Genomic DNA, 18,566 nt, shown 5'->3' with positions numbered 1-18,566 from the left:
TTAGTTGACATCTAATTGAAAATTAATTATGCTCAAAGTGTTATTTATAATAGATGCATAAAAACTTAGTACTGTAGTAAACAGATTGGCAAACACTTTAACAAAAATTATTCAGCAGCATTAATATGCCATTAATACTATAATTAAGCACGCAAAAACTTCTGACTTCATGGGATGATTAAAACTTCTAGATTACTTTTATAATCTCTAAATTCACATAAGATGAATAATGTCCAATAAAACACCTTTATCAATTTATTTTAAAATACCCTATTTCAAAAGTTAAAAAGCAAAACCTAATTCCTCTAGATCATTTTGTAACTTTGGACACTGACTTCCCTGAGAAACTTCGTCATGACAAAGAAGTTCCTGGTACACTGGAAATTCTTTTCATGGCATATATGAGTCAGAAATAAGTGATAAGGTAATGGAAACTGCAGAAAAAAATTTTTACTGTGATGGACTGGGGAATGAGATATTGTATTTCCACCTGTATGTACTCTCACATGTATAAGTGTAAACACACACACTAGTACTGGCCAGCCGTTAAGGTGGAAATCCTGACCAAGGTTTAAATATCCTAGCCAAGAGGAAACAAAGTTAGCTCTATATAGTAGGATAAATATCTAATAAATTACTTTTTTGCCTATTACAGGGTTTTAAAGTACAGCTGGCATCTACCTCTGATGCCATATGGTTTGATGACACAAGATTTTTAATTATTCCCGCAGGTTTTAAAACAACATGACACTAAAGAAGCAAAACACACATTGGTTTTTTAGAGAACCACACACTGGTTTCCTTTGGGACATTATCTAAGTTAAATCTTTTCAAGATTCAAAAGCAAATTGATACTGAATTTTTGAGAAATATTCAGAATCAGTGATTTAGTCATTTATAGTTGTTTTGTGTTATCATCATAAAACTTAAAATTCTCCAAATGACATTATTATTCTAACTTGCCTCAAAATTCCAAAAGTGAAACCTTTTGAAATCTCATTGACTAATGCATGCTATTAAGGGCACACACTTGCTAAAAGATACACAGTAAAATTTAATAATCTTGAATCAACAGAACTTGATATATTTGCATTGAAAAAGTTAAGAATCTCTAATGTCCACATTAAAGAAGTTCTTACAAATGAACCGCATTTATAATTCTATCAAAATAGAGAATGCTCTTGGGGGGGGGATGCGGAAGAACCTAATACAGACACAATTAGAACCTCCATAAAAAGTTTTTGATTTTGGTCACACAAATGAAGACCAAAGTCCTTGAGCTTCAAGTTCTGAAACCTAACACCCAGAATCTTATTCTATGTACCTAGATAGTATTCTTTAACACTATGAAACTAAATAGCTAAAAGTCAATTCCTTCTGTATTTTGTTAAAATATCTCAGTTCAAAATCATATTTTATAAATCCTATATAAAGAATCAATCTCATATAAAGAATGAAACTCTTAGCTTTACTAGTTTTTTAAGCGCAAGTTTCACTTTAAAGATGGAATCAAATGAAAACTTTGGATTTATTTAAAACAATAATAACTAAAATATTTTAAAACAAATTATTTTTAAAAAGCAGCCTTGGTAAATAAATGGTTTTTGAGTGTCTCTGAGTCCCTTAAAAAAGTTAAGAAGGAATCTACTGGGCAAATATGTTTTATCCTATGCACTAAACTAACAAGTGGTTCTTAGCAACAAAATCTGCTTTGTATGCTGATTAGATACCCTCACCCCCATCCCCATTCCAAAAGAAAAGTTTACTTACCTGTGTTTATTGAGGAATTATAAAGATTAGTGATTAAGAAAATGAAATACTTAGTACATACAAACTCATCTCACCTTAAAAAAAAAAAAGTTGTGTTAGGGGTGCCTGGCTGACTCAGTTGGTAGACCATGCAAATCTTGATCTTAAGGGTCATGAGTTCGAACCTCACGTTAGGCATAGAGATTACTTAAAAAAAATTAAGAGCTATAGCAGTGGAAATCCAGTTCTTATAGCAGTTATCTATTCCCCTCAAATAGCAGTCAAAAGTTTGCTGTGGAGTGAGTTTTCCCAGATTTAGGGGTAAAAGAAAAAGGAGATAAACACATTACAATATGATGTAAACTATTTGTTACTATAATTTTCACAGAGGGACAGATTTAACCAGTAATTTAAAAATGCTAAAAATATGCCAATTTATTTGTTAGCTCCCTTAAATTTAGTTATATTTTGATAAGCAATCTCAAAAAAAGATTTCAACTCTTTAAGATGCACAAGAACACAGAACATGTTTAATGGGAAAAAATAAAACGTTTTAAGTTAGTCAGACTGTTAAGGGGTATCAAAAACCTGTGTTCTGAAACAAATGTGGCAAATAACTTTAAAAAAAGAACTAGTATTTCAGGAATATTAAACAAAGCCTATGTGATACATACAATTACATTATATAATTTGTTTTATAGCTTAGCCCAGTTTCCCCCCAAAAAATAAGTGCATGCTTTCTCTCTAGAAACTGGAAGATGCACTACTGCCATGGGGCAAAGATATCACAGGAAAACTGGGCATTGTGAAAGTTGGCATAAAGGTTAAATCGTATCATTCAAATCCTTTAAATTCTAATTCCATCAACTCAGAGTTAAGCAGGGCCTTTTCCCACAGTTATCACATGCATACATATTTGAATACAGGCACAGAAACTTGTCATTTTTATTTGGGTAACAAAGGGTCTCCAAATTATATTGAAAAATAAGTCCTAATTATTATCACTCCTGTAAAAAAAAATGTAGCACATTTTTCACAAATGATTTATGTAAAAGAGAAGAAAATACACATAATTTTATAATATCTTAAACTTTTTTATTCCCTACCAGAGACATTTGTCTTTCGTTTTCTTTCAATTTTCTACAATTTCCAAGTTGCACCTGTATTTAATACTGCTTTTATCTGCTAAAGACATTAACTGATTGCTTTTCTATATCTAAGGATTATATAGTTTTAGTATAAATATATATCACATATTTTCGTAAAATTTTGACAAAACCGAATAAGCATGCCTTGTTTTAAGTCCATGCTCTTTCCACTGTTTATAAAATCTGATTTAATGATCAAAAATTCTTGGTTGTCATTCCTCAGTTACAACAGTCTTCCTTCTGAACTGCCACTCACTTCTTTTTACATAATAACAAGCAATAGAAAAACCAAAGAAATTATCTTAATCTTAGTTCTTCCTTTTGACACTATAAAATAATGTGATTTTTTTTTTTTAAATGAAACAAATACATCCAAAACTCAATACATTCAAATGAGCTGCGTCTCCTTTAAGGTGGTCACCTTGGAAGGCCACAGTTCATTATCCTAACTATGCTACCACTGCTCAAAATACCTTTAAAACTCTTTTGGGATCGCCTTCAAAGCCAGTTACATACTTTCTACTATTTCCTCAAAGACAGATTAATTTTTGGAAACTGTCCAAAGTCACTTGGTGCCAAATGATGGTAACTATAAAAAAAAAAAATTAAAAAAAAAAAAATCAAGCTTAATACTTTTTGTTTTCTTAAACACTGTGCATCACAAAGTTAACAGTGTGTATGACTTAAATTAGCTCTGAATACAATTCTAAAAGAGCAAAACCCATGAGGTTTTGAGCAATGGTAGACTGCTGGAATTAGGAAATAATTTTCCAGCATGATCACTATACAGGGTAACATTCATTTAGCTGTCTATGTTCTGGCATATTTGTTTAAAGTGAACATTCTGAGAGTTAGAATTTATTTTTAAAAAGGAATATCATTCTTAGAAAAAAAAAATTTTATTTCTTTAAAGCATCACTGTCAAAGTAAGTACTATGCAAGTGTTTTGTTAGAAACTAGTTCTCCTTACTTTATCAATAAAGACTACTTTAAAAAGCTTGAAAGCAAATAACCGACTTACTTGCTCCCAGGCTTTTAAAAATCATTAACTGAAGATTAAATAATTTGAAATTTCTAAGGTACTAAAAAGCAAAACAAAAACCCCAAATGTAATAAAAACACGTCAAGAACCAAACTACAATTTCTGAGCTGCACTGTTTATTTTGCTGCTTGAAACCTAAGTGACAGTATGCCACCATAATTATGGGGTTTCATCTAAACCTTTACTACACTGCAGGTACAGAAATATACGGACACATTTTTGGAGAATTGACATTTTGCAAAATGCAGCAAACATTTTAATTTATACATGAGAAAAGGAAGTGTTCAAAAGGGTATGCATTTCAAGTTATTGCAGGTTATTTGTGAGAGAATTTCTGCAGGTAAAACATGTTTAAATTTAACCAACAGTAACATGTCAGTGTATTTAAAATCATGACAAAAATCTTCTCTCTGGTCATGTTGCCCAAGACAAATTACTATGATGTTGTATGTTTAGGGCAAGATGTCAATACAGCATAAATCCCATGGCATTTTGGTTTTCTTCTGGAGATTAAAGCTGTTTTTCTTGGGATAAATGCAGCAGCAAAACACAAACCAGTTGATCAAAAAAAGCACTTCTGCCATAACTCCAATAATTTTCAGGACACATCAACCGACAGTAGTTTTGCCATTCCCAGTTCTTTTAAGGATTACATCTCTGCACTGTTGCATTAAGTACGTCTGTTAAAAGCTTGTTCTCTGTTAAGCCAGTTTACTGACTACAGCCTGGTTGAGAGAATTTAGCTGGTTGGTCCATTTATCTAGTGCAGTATACCGGGCACCGCCCCTCTTCTGATGATCCAATTCAAGGAGTTGGTTGACTTGATCAATTCGGCCATGAATAGTGCTAGAAATAAATACATAAAAGAAGACATGTCTACAAACCGTTTTCACTAAGTGTATCTTTTGGACTGTTTCATAAAGTATTTATAGTATCAATAAACGTAAAAGAAAAAACTGCTGCCTACATTAAATGATTGAATTCAGGATTAGCTATACTATTTGTTACCTTATAAAAATTCTAGACAGAAAGTAGATTTCAGCTACTTTTCATCAGTTACATTAAAAAAATGAATAGGCAGAGACTTACTGATTAATCAGTAGCAAATGTAACTTGTAAAGCTTTAAATTACCATACTCCTTTTAAGAAAAATATAATTTCAAAACAATTACATACCACACCTTCTACTTTAAAAACATAAAAAAATACTATTCATTAAAAAACGCTCTAGCTGTATATGGATCATGTGCTGAATAAGAAATCTTTTTCTTTTCTTTTAGATGTTTATTTTGAGAGAGAGAGAGAGAGAGAGAGAGAGCGCGCGCGCGCATGGGTGCGTGCACATGTGCAGGGGAGGGGCAGGGAGAGAGGGAGAAAGAAACCTAAGCAGGCTTGGTGCTGTCAGTGCAGAGCCCAATGCAGGGCTTGAACTCACAAACTGTGAGCATGAGTGTGGCTGAAATCAAAAGTCAGATGCTCAACTAACTGAGCCACCCAGGCGCACCTGAGAAATCTTTCTGAAAACATTTATAGCTTTTTCAGAGATCAAGGGCTTAATATGCTCATTCATTTACAAAAAACCACCATGCATACCTACGTATCTGTTTTAACAGAAAATAATAGCCAGAGTGTGCTTTTCATGAAAACTCAAGAATTTCATTGCTACCTTTGCTCCCATTATTCAAATGTTATGGTCCTAAACATTTTGTGACAAGAAATAGCCAAGTACTTACTTATCCAGTATGCACTGCACCAGCAAGCTCTCCACATCAGCTACATCTATGTTTAACTCCTAAGAAAAAAGACTCATTATAATTCTACTAATTAACTTCTTTAAAGACTTCATGATAATAATTATTTTGATTTTAAATTAACTCCCACCACTTAAAAAGGAGATTTAGTGAAAAGAAAATGTAAAACAAATTCCATTATCACTTCAAAATATTTCTGAGAAAATAGTCTGATAAAATTTAACTCTGTAATTTTTCAAGTATATTCCTACCACAATTTTATTGTGGTTGGGTTAACACTACATCAGTCATATACTTCAGCCACTACTCTGTCTTCTACAATGTTCTCTGAGGCTGAAGAAATCTTTAAAAAGAACTGTAATGATTCCTTATTTCTCTTTACTATTAACTCAATTTATGCCAATACAGAAAAATTTATATTAAAAGGAAAGCCCTTAAGTTATGCTGTATTTTAAGAATGTACTATTACAAAATGTTACTAAGAATCATTTTTTTTTAATTATTTAAAAAAAATTTTTTTTCAACGTTTATCCATTCCTGGGACAGAGAGAGACAGAGCATGAACGGGGGAGGGGCAGAGAGAGAGGGAGACACAGAATCGGAAACAGGCTCCAGGCTCTGAGCCATCAGCCCAGAGCCCAACGCGGGGCTCGAACTCCCGGACCGCGAGATCGTGACCTGGCTGAAGTCGGACGCTCAACCGACTGCGCCACCCAGGCGCCCCCTAAGAATCATTTTTTAAATGGAAGATAGGTACACTGCATTTATAAACTAAAAATTATAAATATTAAGATTCATGAATATAAGTACCTTAGAAATAAAAGGAATATGTATTCTTGTGTAAGGCTTAATTAATTTTATGAGCACTTGTGTTCTGATGTTTCGCAAAAGCTCTGAAAGAAAAGACAAAAATGAAAATAATAAACTTGTATTTAATAGTCTGTATGTATATCTTCATGAAACATTATGCACTTCTAAATCACATTAATTAACTATATCATTTATCTTCTCAAAATACATCTTTCTGCCTGACAAGAACATAAGGTATTTGGGATTTTTTGTTTTCTTTTAAGTAAGTTCTATGCCCAATACCGGGCTCAAACTCATCACCCTGAGATCAAGAGCAACATGCTCTACCGAATGAGCCAGCCAGGCACACCAGACATAAGGTATTTGGATCTAAAAATATTTGGATCCAATAAATGCACAATAAGATTAGAGACTACTTTCCCCGTTTTTTCTCATTCCCACCTCCCCGATTTTGTTTATGTTGTGATGCTATCTAAAATATTCTCTTGCCTTCTAATACTCCACACTGCTCATCATTTCCTCTATAGTTAACATATTTTTCAAGAAGCTCTGATTCATGCCAGCCAAGTCCTTTATTTTATGCTCTCTCAAAATCTACAGTATTATATTTTATAAAATGATCTTCTCCAGTTTCTTCACAGACAAGTGTCTTTAAAAAACAAATAAACAGACTGGAGTTCATGCACAAGGCTTCTAAACTTTTCTATATCCACCGAGTGTAGTATCATTCTAGCTTCATACAAAAACTTTTAAAATTCTGTCCGAATGAAAGAGAAAGGAAGGTGGGGAAAAGAGAACATTACTTCCAAAGTATTCTTCGGATTTTCCTGATGCATCTGGAATTTAAGTATTTGAATGAGTTGTTCCAAATGGTCATTTAAAAACCCTCAAATAGCTCCAAAACAGGTGGGAACACTGGAGGTACAAAAGAGGCCCCAGAACAAGGAATGATTTTTGTCTTTGTTAATCCAACAGAAAAAAAAATCTCATACACTTACTTGTACAATATTAGCCTACCCTTCAAAGTAAATGCATCAAGGCCATCAACCATAGAGGACTATGTTTAAAAGCTTTTGTTACTTGTTGAAAACAAATCCTAAGAATTAACTTTGATACTGATACTAAGTATCAGTAATAAACATGCAATAATATCTAAATTAGAATAAAAAGATAAAAGGGACAGCCACCTTAAGTGAAATGGACATCACATGAGAACTTGATTATGTTATTCAATAGCATGAAACTGGTGAATGATTTCTTTTAAATAGCTTTATAATTTTAAATAATATCCTATTCTATGACAGCATTTAGAAGCGTTTCTATACTTGACAATACATAGAAGAAAACTGGTTTGATTCCATGCCTTTCCATTAAGAAGTCCTGTTTGACAGTGGCACAGAAGGTAACTGAATTCACTTAGCAGAAAGAATTTACCTTCAATGTGTTCCCTAATGAAAGGATCATCCATAATGTTGCTGTGATTTGTTTTCAGAATCTTCTCAAATTCAGTGATGTCATTATTCTGATAGGCACTAACAGAAAAAGAAAGGTATAAATCTTGTCAAACATGAGGAAGTCATGTATTAAATCATATTATCCTAAGAGACTGCTTCTTGATTTTTATATGCAAAAATCTAAATTACGTTACAGTTTCTGCCATAGAAATCAGAGTTAAACACACACACATCCTTCTGCAACAAAATGAATTTCTTTTTTAATGCTTTTGGTTTTATAAAAGAAAGATTAAATAAACCTTTTAGGGTCATATACTATATTTATATATAGTTCATTAAAGTCTTCCCAAAATCTTAGCACTGTTAAAAACCGACAAGTTTAATAACTGTTTAATGCTTGATACTTTCAAATTAAATTGTGCATTTAACATTTAATCCCTAAGAAACCAGGTCAGCATGCAACAGTATGGATCTTGTCTTTGAAATAAGACAGTATATCCTCCCTGAAGATTATTCAGAAATGCAGCTTCCTAATTTTTATCTTCTAGAAAGCTACCAGCAACTGCTAAAACTTCGCAAAGGGAACATCTAATTCTTAATTTTCTCTAGCCTTAAAGTTCCACTGAGTTATACAACAGAAACGTCAGTGGCAGGTAATTAGCACCAAATGGGACACGCACACTAAAGAAGAGTGATGGACCCTGCTGCAGAAGGCCAAAGGCTGATTTATGTTCATAATTCTCTGAGGTGTCTAGCATCTACTCTTAAATTAATTCTGTAGGGCACTACGGGGATTGCTAAAGGTGCTGAGAAGGAAGAAGCCAACCTTCTGGATATGGCACCACTGTCTGCTTTATATGTAAGACATATCATCAGCCATTCTGCACGCCCTCTGCTGTGCTTCCATCTGGTGGGTCACAATGTAACTTCATGTAAGGGGCAGGTGACTCAAGTGCTTCAACAGGAATTATTTTCCTCTAGTCTGCTGGCAACTGACTAGGAAGATAAAATTAGGAAGCATTACTTTCTCACCTACCCCAAATACATTATTGTAATATGCTATAGGAGGATATATTCAAGTTGTGAAACACTTGCACATGTGCATATTTTAACCAAGAGACACTGTTCCATTGTTTAAGTGACTTAAAAAAAAATCTTATACAAAGTGTGGGACACACCACAGGCCACTTGTTTGGGTCAAAATTTTCCATTAAAATAAGTTTTTGAGTTCCAATATAGAGGTTATATTAATACAGAGGAATATGTTGTATGATATAGTAAACATAAATATTGCTTATTTTTTAAAGGTCTGATAATTAAGTCCTTTAATCCATTTTAATGTATTTAATCAATTTAATTTAGATGAAATATTAACGTCTAGGGCAAAACTCTTCCTCAATATTTCTTCAAGGGTTTTAAAAGCTTAAACTGTTGTTTAGCAACTTAACTTAAAAACATTTTTCTGAAGTATTATGAAGTGAATCTCTAACCAAGTCATGTTGATGGAATAAACCATCTGAAATAAAGATGGAGAAATCTCCTTTCATAACTAAAATCAAATTCAACAAATATGTATTAAAATAGACTAAATAAACAATAAAAAAGAAATTGATTTTTTGATGTTGCAATTTAGAGTTCTTATCTCCTAACTATTCCTAGTCCCCTTAAAAGAAAAATAAAATCATTCTTATTTTTTATCGTTAAAATTAAAGTTTCTTTAAGTAAACCTGGTAATTTATAAAACTCATAGCCAAACAAAGTAAATGAGGACATTTTACATAGGAACTTAGACAATATCATGTAATAAGCTATTTTCTCCAAGTATATAAAATTTATATATGGGTGACTCATAATTTATAGTCTAACAGTACTTTTAAATCAAAAAAGACTACTGAAAGAGTATCTGATCACTTAAGTTATCCACATACATATGCAAAAAAGCCCACCCTACCCTACATCCTAATCATAATCTTCCTGCTTTGGTAAACTCCGTTGCACAATCTAAACAAAAGACTTGATGAAACCTAGGCTCCATGTATTCCCAGCCCAGAGGAAAATTTTTCTTGTTCACTGATTTCTTTTGCAAAAGTAGGCCTTCTTTTCTAGGCTTTTTGCTTTGTTTCATCTTTTATAATTTTATTTAATATTAATTGATCATAGCAGGTTTTTCAGTTGCTACCCACCATAGAAGTCATCAAAAAATCCTTGGATTTCTTATCAATATAACCCTCTGCTCCTCATCTTCGAAAATTACCTGAGGTAAACTTTTTAGATGATTTTTTTTACCTTGTCAATTGAGAAAATATGTGAGTAAAGACACGGTCTTGCTGAATATTTATGACTTATGTGGACCAATTCATAATTTCATTTTGGATTAAGGCAGGCTGAAACAGCAAACACTGAAATTGTTTTAAAATAGCTATAATCAGTTTTGTACTGAAAACAGCATACACACAAAGCATGTAGATAACAGGGGGGAAAAAGAAGCCAATACTATACTTCATACAATCTTATGACTAACAGAAACTGAATAAATGACTTTAAGAGAGAAAAATTTCACAAACTTTGGAATATTAACTGAATTCTCAAAATATCTCTTCCACTTTCCCCTCTATTCACCGATTTAAGGAAATTTACCTTAACTGAGAGATAGAATCTTACCTTACTAAATTTGTCATTGCTAGAATTTCTGGATCATTTTTGTACGGTTTGGCCTAAGCAGTTAAAAAAAACAAAACAAAAAACTGTTAACACAAAGAAAGATTAACATTTACTTCCACAAAAGATAGCTGACAGAAATGAATATTTAGAGCACACACATACCTCCTGTGAGTCAAATGGATTTATTCCTGACTTCATTAGCATATTTGCTAACACCAAATATTTTAAGCAAGTGGTTCGTCTTGGACTTCCCGATTCATCATAATTCTTAAAGGCTTCAAAAAAATCAGTGTGTGCCTTTTCAAATTCACCTTCTCTCAAGTGCATTTTACCACCACATTCTGCAAATAAAATAGGATAAAAGAGGGCATTTTCAGTTCTGTAGTAAGACTGAATACTTGATAAAAATCACATGAAAACTGTGATAGTGGCTTTCCAGTCTTTTAATTCTATACTGGCCCCAGGATGCTTTCTAAAAAGCAAGCTCTTCATTAAACATCAAACAAGCATTTGCAAATCTTTATTCTCAGTTGAGGCAGAAGGTAAGTTTATATACATCATTACAATTCAAGAATAGGACTTCTTTAAATTTTTTTTTTTTTTAATATTTATTCATTTTTTTGAGAGACAGAGAGAGACAGAGCATGTGCGGGGGAGGGGCGGAGAGAGGAGACACAGAATCTGAAGCAGGCTCCAGGCTCTGAACCGACAGCACAGAGCCCGACACGGGGCTCGAACTCACAAACTGTGAGATCATGACCTGAGCCAAAGTCAGATGCCCAACTGACTGAGCCAGCTAGGTGCCCATCAAGAATAGGACTTCTAATGGTAAATTTTCTATTAGTAATATTTCACTAATGTAAAATCTTAAAAGACAAAATTTCATCCTAATTTCTTTCTAAGACTAGATCATTTCAATGATTTTACTACTTCGCCATTTATTTTCACTATAACACGAACAACCTTCCTAGTCATTCAGTCATATACAATGACAACTTCCTGGGACGCTGCCCACCCTTCTCCAAACAAAACTTGCCTCTGATGACTCCCATGATCAGTGGATGAGGGATGGCAGACTTGATGTGAAGTGACTGTTCATAGAGTGCTTTCAGTTTTTTGTTATTCTTCTGTGCCGTATACATTTGAATTTCCAAAGCGTATATTTCTAATAACTGTGTACCTTTTTTCAGGTCATCTTCTCCGTCATCAGTCTAGGAAAGCAAATAATGAACTTTAGTCAAAATAGAATTCACAATCTAGACATTTTTATTTGAGTTAGCCTGGGATCCTTACATTTATAATATGAATTTTGTGTGAAAATGCACTATAACGTTTGAGATCTAGAACACCAAGAACACTAACTTGAAGAGCCAAAAAGGAAAGCACACATCTTTTGGATTTTCTAGTCATTCAATAAGGAGTAAGTAACCAGAAGTAATTTTTTAATGTATAAAATGTTATAATGTTTGTTTCTATCTAGGAGGTTCTTTATGGTCTTCCCCAAATCGTCACAATTTTATATTCACTGATTTTATCACAAAGCGCTTTCAAGTGCCTTCCTGGTATCAGGCACTGGGTCTGCCTTGGAGAAATGTAAAGTTACATAAGCCAGAGTTCCTAGCCCCCCAAAGTTTACAGGCTAGAAGATTACTCTGTCAACAGATAAATTACAATATAAATGACTCTAGTTGAAGCATGAGCCAAGTGCCCAGAAGAATGGAAGAGAAAAGCACTAACTCTGCTGAGGGATGTCAGAGGAATACAAAGGTTCAACTTTGAAAAATGACCAAAAGCCCACAAAATGCAGGCCATGAAAAATAGCATATGGGCAATAGTCAGATAATCATAAATATCAAGTACTGACATACACAAAGCCAAAATTTATTATTTATTTGGTCTTCCAACTTAATTCTGTTTATTCACTAATGAATCACAGCCAGAGTAAAATACATGATATGTAAGACACAATTTGTACATCTAGGTTATCATAGGGGCACCTGCATGGCTAAGTTAGTCAGTCAAGTGTACGCTCCTGATTTTGGCTCAGGTCTCACAGTCTGTGGGATCGAACCCCACATTGTGCTGTCAGCATAGAGCCTGCATGGGATTCTCTCTCTCCATGTCTCTCTGCCCCTCCCCTGCTTGCATGCTCTCTCAAAATAAGTGGGAAAAAAAAAAACCCCACAGATTAGCATACATCTCTGCTATATTATAATGCTATTTACAGTCAGATAGAAGATCCTCTTCCATTCAGAAACGGCTTCTCTATCATTTCCACTTCACATGGAATTGAACTCACAGTTGTTTACGCATCAGACTAAACTTTCTCAAGAATGTGTACATAAGAAACCGATCATAAATAACTAATCTGTTTTATGAAGCAAAACTACTATGAAATAAAAACACTTTCTTTTTTAAAATAACCTAAAAATATTAATGAAAATACATGCAGGTGATTAATTTAGAACACTTTCCTGACCAACTTTGCTCCCATGCACAGAAATAACGTATATAATTAAAATAATAGTACAAGGCACTGGAGGAGCTTAAAAATATTTAAAACAGTATTTTCACACAAACTTTAATTATCAAATAGCTTTTGATCAAGACAAAAAAGAAAACACAAATTATAGCTATAGTTAAAAAGTTATAGAAGTGCCCTGTTCAGATCATGTGGCTATTCAAATTTAAATTGAGCAAAATCAAAAACTCAGCCACATTTAACTGCCTGATGACATGTAGCTGACACTATTATATTGGAGAGTACAGAAAAAGAATGTTTCTAGCATCATAGGAAGTTCTAAAGGACAGTTGTCACAAAAGATTCATATATTATAAACTTGAATATAAAATATCTTTATTATATATGCCTTTAATATTCTTTTCTAATTTTCACAGGGTCTATCTTATTCTTAGTAAATATTAATGACTAGAGTATTTTTTTATTGATATCTGTTGTCTCAGTCCACAAAAATAATGGCTGAAATTAGGATCAAAACAGGAAGAAATTTAATATTCAGAAAAAATGAGCTTTTTAGGGGCACCTGGCTAGCTTGGTCAGTTGAGCATCCAATTCTTTATTTTGGCTCAGGTCATGATCTCATGGCTATGAGACTGAGTCCCTCGTTGGGCTCCATGCTGAGTGTGGAGCCAGCTTGGGATTCTCTCTCTCTCTCTCTCTCTCTCTCTCTCTCTCTCTCTCTCTCTCTTTTTCTCTTTCTCCCCCTTCTTCTGCCCCTCCCCAGCTCATGCACACACGCTCTCTCTCTCTCTCAAAATAAATAAGAAATTCTTTTTTGAATGAGCCTTTTCATATCTTAATTACCAAATTTTATTTTTGGGATGATGTTTGAACAAAAACATCCCTAAACCAATGTTTCTTTTCTTTTTTTTTTTTTCAACGTTTATTTATTTTTGGGACAGAGAGAGACAGAGCATGAACGGGGGAGGGGCAGAGAGAGAGGGAGACACAGAATCGGAAACAGGCTCCAGGCTCTGAGCCATCAGCCCAGAGCCTGACGCGGGGCTCGAACTCGCAGACCGCGAGATCGTGACCTGGCTGAAGTCGGACGCTTAACCGACTGCGCCACCCAGGCGCCCCTAAACCAATGTTTCAAATACAATTTTTTAATGCTTTTTTATTATGAAGAAATATTAAGAAAAAGTAAGAGAATCCTACCTGGCAGGACTGATGTAACTGGCGTAAAATTTTTTGAAGCTTTCCATATTCTTCTCGTTCTAAATATAATTTCCCAAGCTGTAAAAGAACATACTTATTGAAATTAAAAGATTTCAAAAGAAAAAGGTATGAATCTTTAGGAGAGTTTATTAAGGATACCCTCCCACTCTTCAAAAAAAAAAAAAAAAAGTAAGTAACTGTAATTGTTACCTTTGTGTTTGTCTTAAACCACAGTCTATCATTCTTAGCATCTTTCAAAGCTTCCAGTGTTGTTTCATAGAATTCCTGCAGTAAATCCATCTGACATAAAAAATCAGAATTCTATAATTGTAAACAGCAAATTTGTACCTGTTAATAAAGTTAATTTGAGCAAACTAAAAGTGCATCTTTGAACTTTAATAATACATAAGATACACTATCTGTTTCCGAATGTCTGTGACATCCTACTATTTAACAAAACCTTAGCAAAATAGAGACCAAATTTGTAAAAAGTGCCAAGATCTGTTTTTAATGTTTTTGAAAAATAAAACCCAGAAAATATCTAATGCTCTTAGTGTAGGTTTGTCCTTTCCAATCTAATAACTCATTTTATATTGATGGAAGTGAATGACATGCACACTGAACTACTTGTACTATTGTTAATAGTGTATCTTATTCACTAAACTCTCATTTGGTACCTACCACATGGCAAACACTAGGCAAGTAGCTAAAGAAACAAAGAAAAGTAAGATCCCTTCAAAACTTCTTCTATAAATGTAACCTATCAAGTAACTCAACTACACAACTCTTAGGTTACTGGTAAAGTGCTAGGGTTGGGTAGAGGGAAAAATCTAGCACAAATTGAGCTATGTCTAAACACCATCAATTCACAAGTCTGAGTGTGACATTTTTTGATGGAACTTACCCTTTGTTTTGCATTACAATAAGCTCCCCTACCCACCCTCCTCTCCCCACACTGGGCTCTGCCTTTGTTTGAATATCTGATTCTCTAGATCTCTACTTAATAGGATCAAGAGGTAAGAGGGCCATGAGGACAGGAAAATTTAATACTTTCAGAAAAGGCTGCCTATTTATTCACGACTGCTGATGGCATACTGAATAAGCTGAGTATCCCCCACCCATACCTATTCTTACTTTCAAAAGACAAAAAGCTTACATATAGTAGCATGAGGCAACACACAATCTTAAAGTTTTAAAATTAATCCCCCCCACTAACATCTGGCATAACATTTACAGTGTACCAAAAATGTTTTGAGGAGACTTTGTTTTAAAACCCAGAAAATATTTTCTCACTTAAGAAAATCGCTTTGATATGTAACAACTCTAGAATTAGTGCCATTAAGTGCTAATGTTTTAATAAAACATATACAGTTGACCCTTGAACAACATGGGTTTGAACTGCACGAGTCCACTTATATGTGGATTTTTTGGATACAGCACCCATAAATGTACAGTACCATAAATGTATCTTCTCTTCCTTATAATTTTCTCCATAACACTTTTTTCCTCTAGTTTACTTTATTGTAAGAATATACTATACACAGGGGCGCCTGGGTGGCTCAGTCGGTTGAGCATCCGACTTCGGCTCAGGTCACGATCTCGCGGTCCGTGAGTTCGAGCCCCACGTCGGGCTCTGGGCTGACGGCTCAGAGCCTGGAGCCTACTTCCGATTCTGTGTCTCCCTCTCTCTCTGCCCCTCCCCCGTTCATGCTCTGTCTCTGTCTCAAAAATAAATAAATGTTAAAAAAAAAATTTTTTTTTTAAAAAGAATATACTATATACATAACATACAAAGTATGTTAATCAACTGTTTATGTTACAGGTAAAGCTTCTGGTCAACAGCAGGCTATTAGAAGTTTGTTTTTGTTTTGTTTTTGTTTTTGTTTTTAGTATTTATTTATTTAGGGGAACAGAGTGCAAGCAGGGAAGGGGCAGAGAGAGAAGGAGACACAGAATCTGAAGCAGACTCCAGGCTCAGAGCTACGAGCAAAGAGCCTGACACGGGGCTCGAACCCACGAAGCATGGGATCAGGACCCGAGATGAAGTCAGATGCCCAACCAACTGAGCCACCCCAGTAGTTAAGTTTTTGAGGAGTAAGTTATACGCAGATTTTGAACTGTGAGGTAGGAGGGACAGGGGTTGGCATCCTAGCCCCCATGTTGTTCAAGGGTCAATTTTAAGTTTATTTTTCTCTATTTCCATTACATACATTTTAGATATAAAGCATAAAAGTAATAAACTACCTCAAGAAATAAAAATGACATCGAGTAGAAAAGAATCAAAGAGATTCTGAGATGAACATTTTTTATTATGAACACAAAAAATATCAAATGTTTTAAGAAATCCTAAATGACAGAGAATACTTCTTGTGCTAAAATACCATGGTTTAAGAAAGCTGAAACTTAGGACTATGTTGCTTAAAAGAATACAAACAAACAATCCAATTAAAAATTCCCTTAGCAATATAATAACATCATCATTGCTTTTCTTAATAACCAGAATCTGGAATAGCAAAAGCACTATCATTCCCAAGGTCCACTGTAGTTTCTTCATCATTAACTGTTCCTTTCGTCATCCATCATCCACCCATTCTTTACAAAAGAATTTACTAAACACCTAATGGCAATGCCAAGTACTAATATGAGTACAGGGTATCCCTTCAAGGATCTGTAGTTAATCAAATCTACACAAATCTAACTGAGGTGGTGATGGAGTTTGTTGAAACAAACTATAATAGTAACTGTATGGGAGTTTAAGTCTACAAAAGTTGTGTGCAGATTATGTTGGTATCTCAAGATATTATTTGAAGAGATTAAGCTACTTATTACATTTTAATATTGCATAATTAGTACTATAAGAAAACAATATAGAGTACATTATTTCTAAAGCACTTTACTGACTGGCATAATTGCTTAACTAGAACCTCTAGATCTTATTAAAAAAAAAAAAAAGAACAAAGACTTTAGTATAAATAACAACACATTGATAAGTACTAAAAGGAACAACCAGAATCTAACCTGTTTAGAAGTAGAGATATAATCAAGAATAGAATTAATGGATTTTTCAGAATAATTTCTTGTGACTGCACTCCGAATATAGGTCAATAGTTGTTTATATCTGTTCATCATTTCTGGAAAGTTTGTCTATGAGGGAAGAAAAATGCATTATTAGATATGTATTTATGCACGAAAATTTCTATACAATTAAGATTATAGTACATATTACTACATAATTGAAAAATAAGGTTTTACGATAGAGAAAGTATGTATGACAGAAACGCTATAAACATTTTAGCTTAAATTTGAAATTTCTAAATCACTGGGACACATGAACCAAATTTATGAAGTTAGCCTATGAAAGACTACAATCTACAAATTTTCAAAATTTCAGATATGTTCTCATTGTACATTTATTGAAATCATAAGAACTACTACAATATTCACAAACCAAAAAATATAAATAAATCCAACTTTTCAAATGCCTTGGGTCTCAACTACACAGATATCAGCTATATCCTCTTCTAAAGATTTACCCCTTGATGAGAAAGTTCTCCAACAATAGTGGTATGTTTCTTTTCTCCATTCATTATTGGTTGGCTCAACGGTAAAATGTGAGGTGAAGGAAACTTTTCAAGCCCAGGTACTCATCCCACTATTGAGAAAAGTCCTCCCACCCAAGGCTCTACTCAATAGCAGATATAGCTAATGTTGCTATTCCTTGCAGGACTATTTGCACTACTGTGGTTATTCCAAGAAAACATGAGAGATCAGAGGAAATAAGGAACTACCCCTGAAATTTCAATCACTTAAGTATTTTGGCGAATGGCCTATCATCCCTCAAAGTATACCGTGGAAGGGGCGCCTGGGTGGCTCAGTCGGTTGGGCGTCTGACTTTGGCTCAGGTCATGATCTCACACTCGGTGAGTTCGAGCCCCGCATCAGGCTCTGTGCTGACAGTTCGGACCCTGGAGCCTGCTTTGGATTCTGTGTCTCCCTCTCTCTGCACCTCCCCTGCTCACTCTCTCTCTCAAAAATAAATAAACATTAAAAAAAAAAAGTATACCATAGAAGTCCATTTATGAGTCTAATCTGATAGCCTGAATCCACAGTCCTGACAATCTCCTACTGCTATTAATCCCTCTTTTTACTGGGTTCTACTCCACTTTTAATCAGGGAGGTAGGACACTGGCAGATACAGTGTTTTTCTTGATTAACGACCACATGTGTTTATTAGGATGAAAAATGATAATGTAATTTTCCTGTTTATGACTA

General features: G+C 34.1%; 1 protein-coding gene across 3 annotated transcripts in view; it reads right to left on the bottom strand.

Annotated features, from left to right (window-relative positions):
• Window positions 1-2,822: 2,822 nt before the first annotated feature.
• The window catches only part of COPS2 (COP9 signalosome subunit 2), a 31,167-nt gene continuing 15,423 nt past the window's right edge, over window positions 2,823-18,566 (bottom strand). The window contains exons 4-13 of one of the 3 annotated variants that reach the window (XM_047862985.1): window positions 17,313-17,438; window positions 14,505-14,615; window positions 14,295-14,372; window positions 11,652-11,826; window positions 10,778-10,956; window positions 10,616-10,668; window positions 7,935-8,032; window positions 6,501-6,583; window positions 5,673-5,731; window positions 2,823-4,785 (exon numbers count right to left, since the gene is read on the bottom strand). In XM_047862985.1, the coding sequence (XP_047718941.1) occupies window positions 4,641-4,785; window positions 5,673-5,731; window positions 6,501-6,583; window positions 7,935-8,032; window positions 10,616-10,668; window positions 10,778-10,956; window positions 11,652-11,826; window positions 14,295-14,372; window positions 14,505-14,615; window positions 17,313-17,438 (1,107 nt within the window). In that variant the 3' untranslated portion in view covers window positions 2,823-4,640. Of the gene's footprint in view, window positions 4,786-5,672; window positions 5,732-6,500; window positions 6,584-6,610; window positions 7,416-7,934; window positions 8,033-10,615; window positions 10,669-10,777; window positions 10,957-11,651; window positions 11,827-14,294; window positions 14,373-14,504; window positions 14,616-17,312; window positions 17,439-18,566 lie in introns of those variants that run through there. The other 2 variants (XM_047862986.1, XM_047862987.1) reach the window with 2 other exon arrangements.

The sequence above is a fragment of the Prionailurus viverrinus genome, chromosome B3, assembly GCF_022837055.1.
Source record: "Prionailurus viverrinus isolate Anna chromosome B3, UM_Priviv_1.0, whole genome shotgun sequence".
Lineage (NCBI taxonomy): Eukaryota > Metazoa > Chordata > Mammalia > Carnivora > Felidae > Prionailurus > Prionailurus viverrinus.
This window is presented reverse-complemented; position numbering and strand designations above follow the sequence as displayed.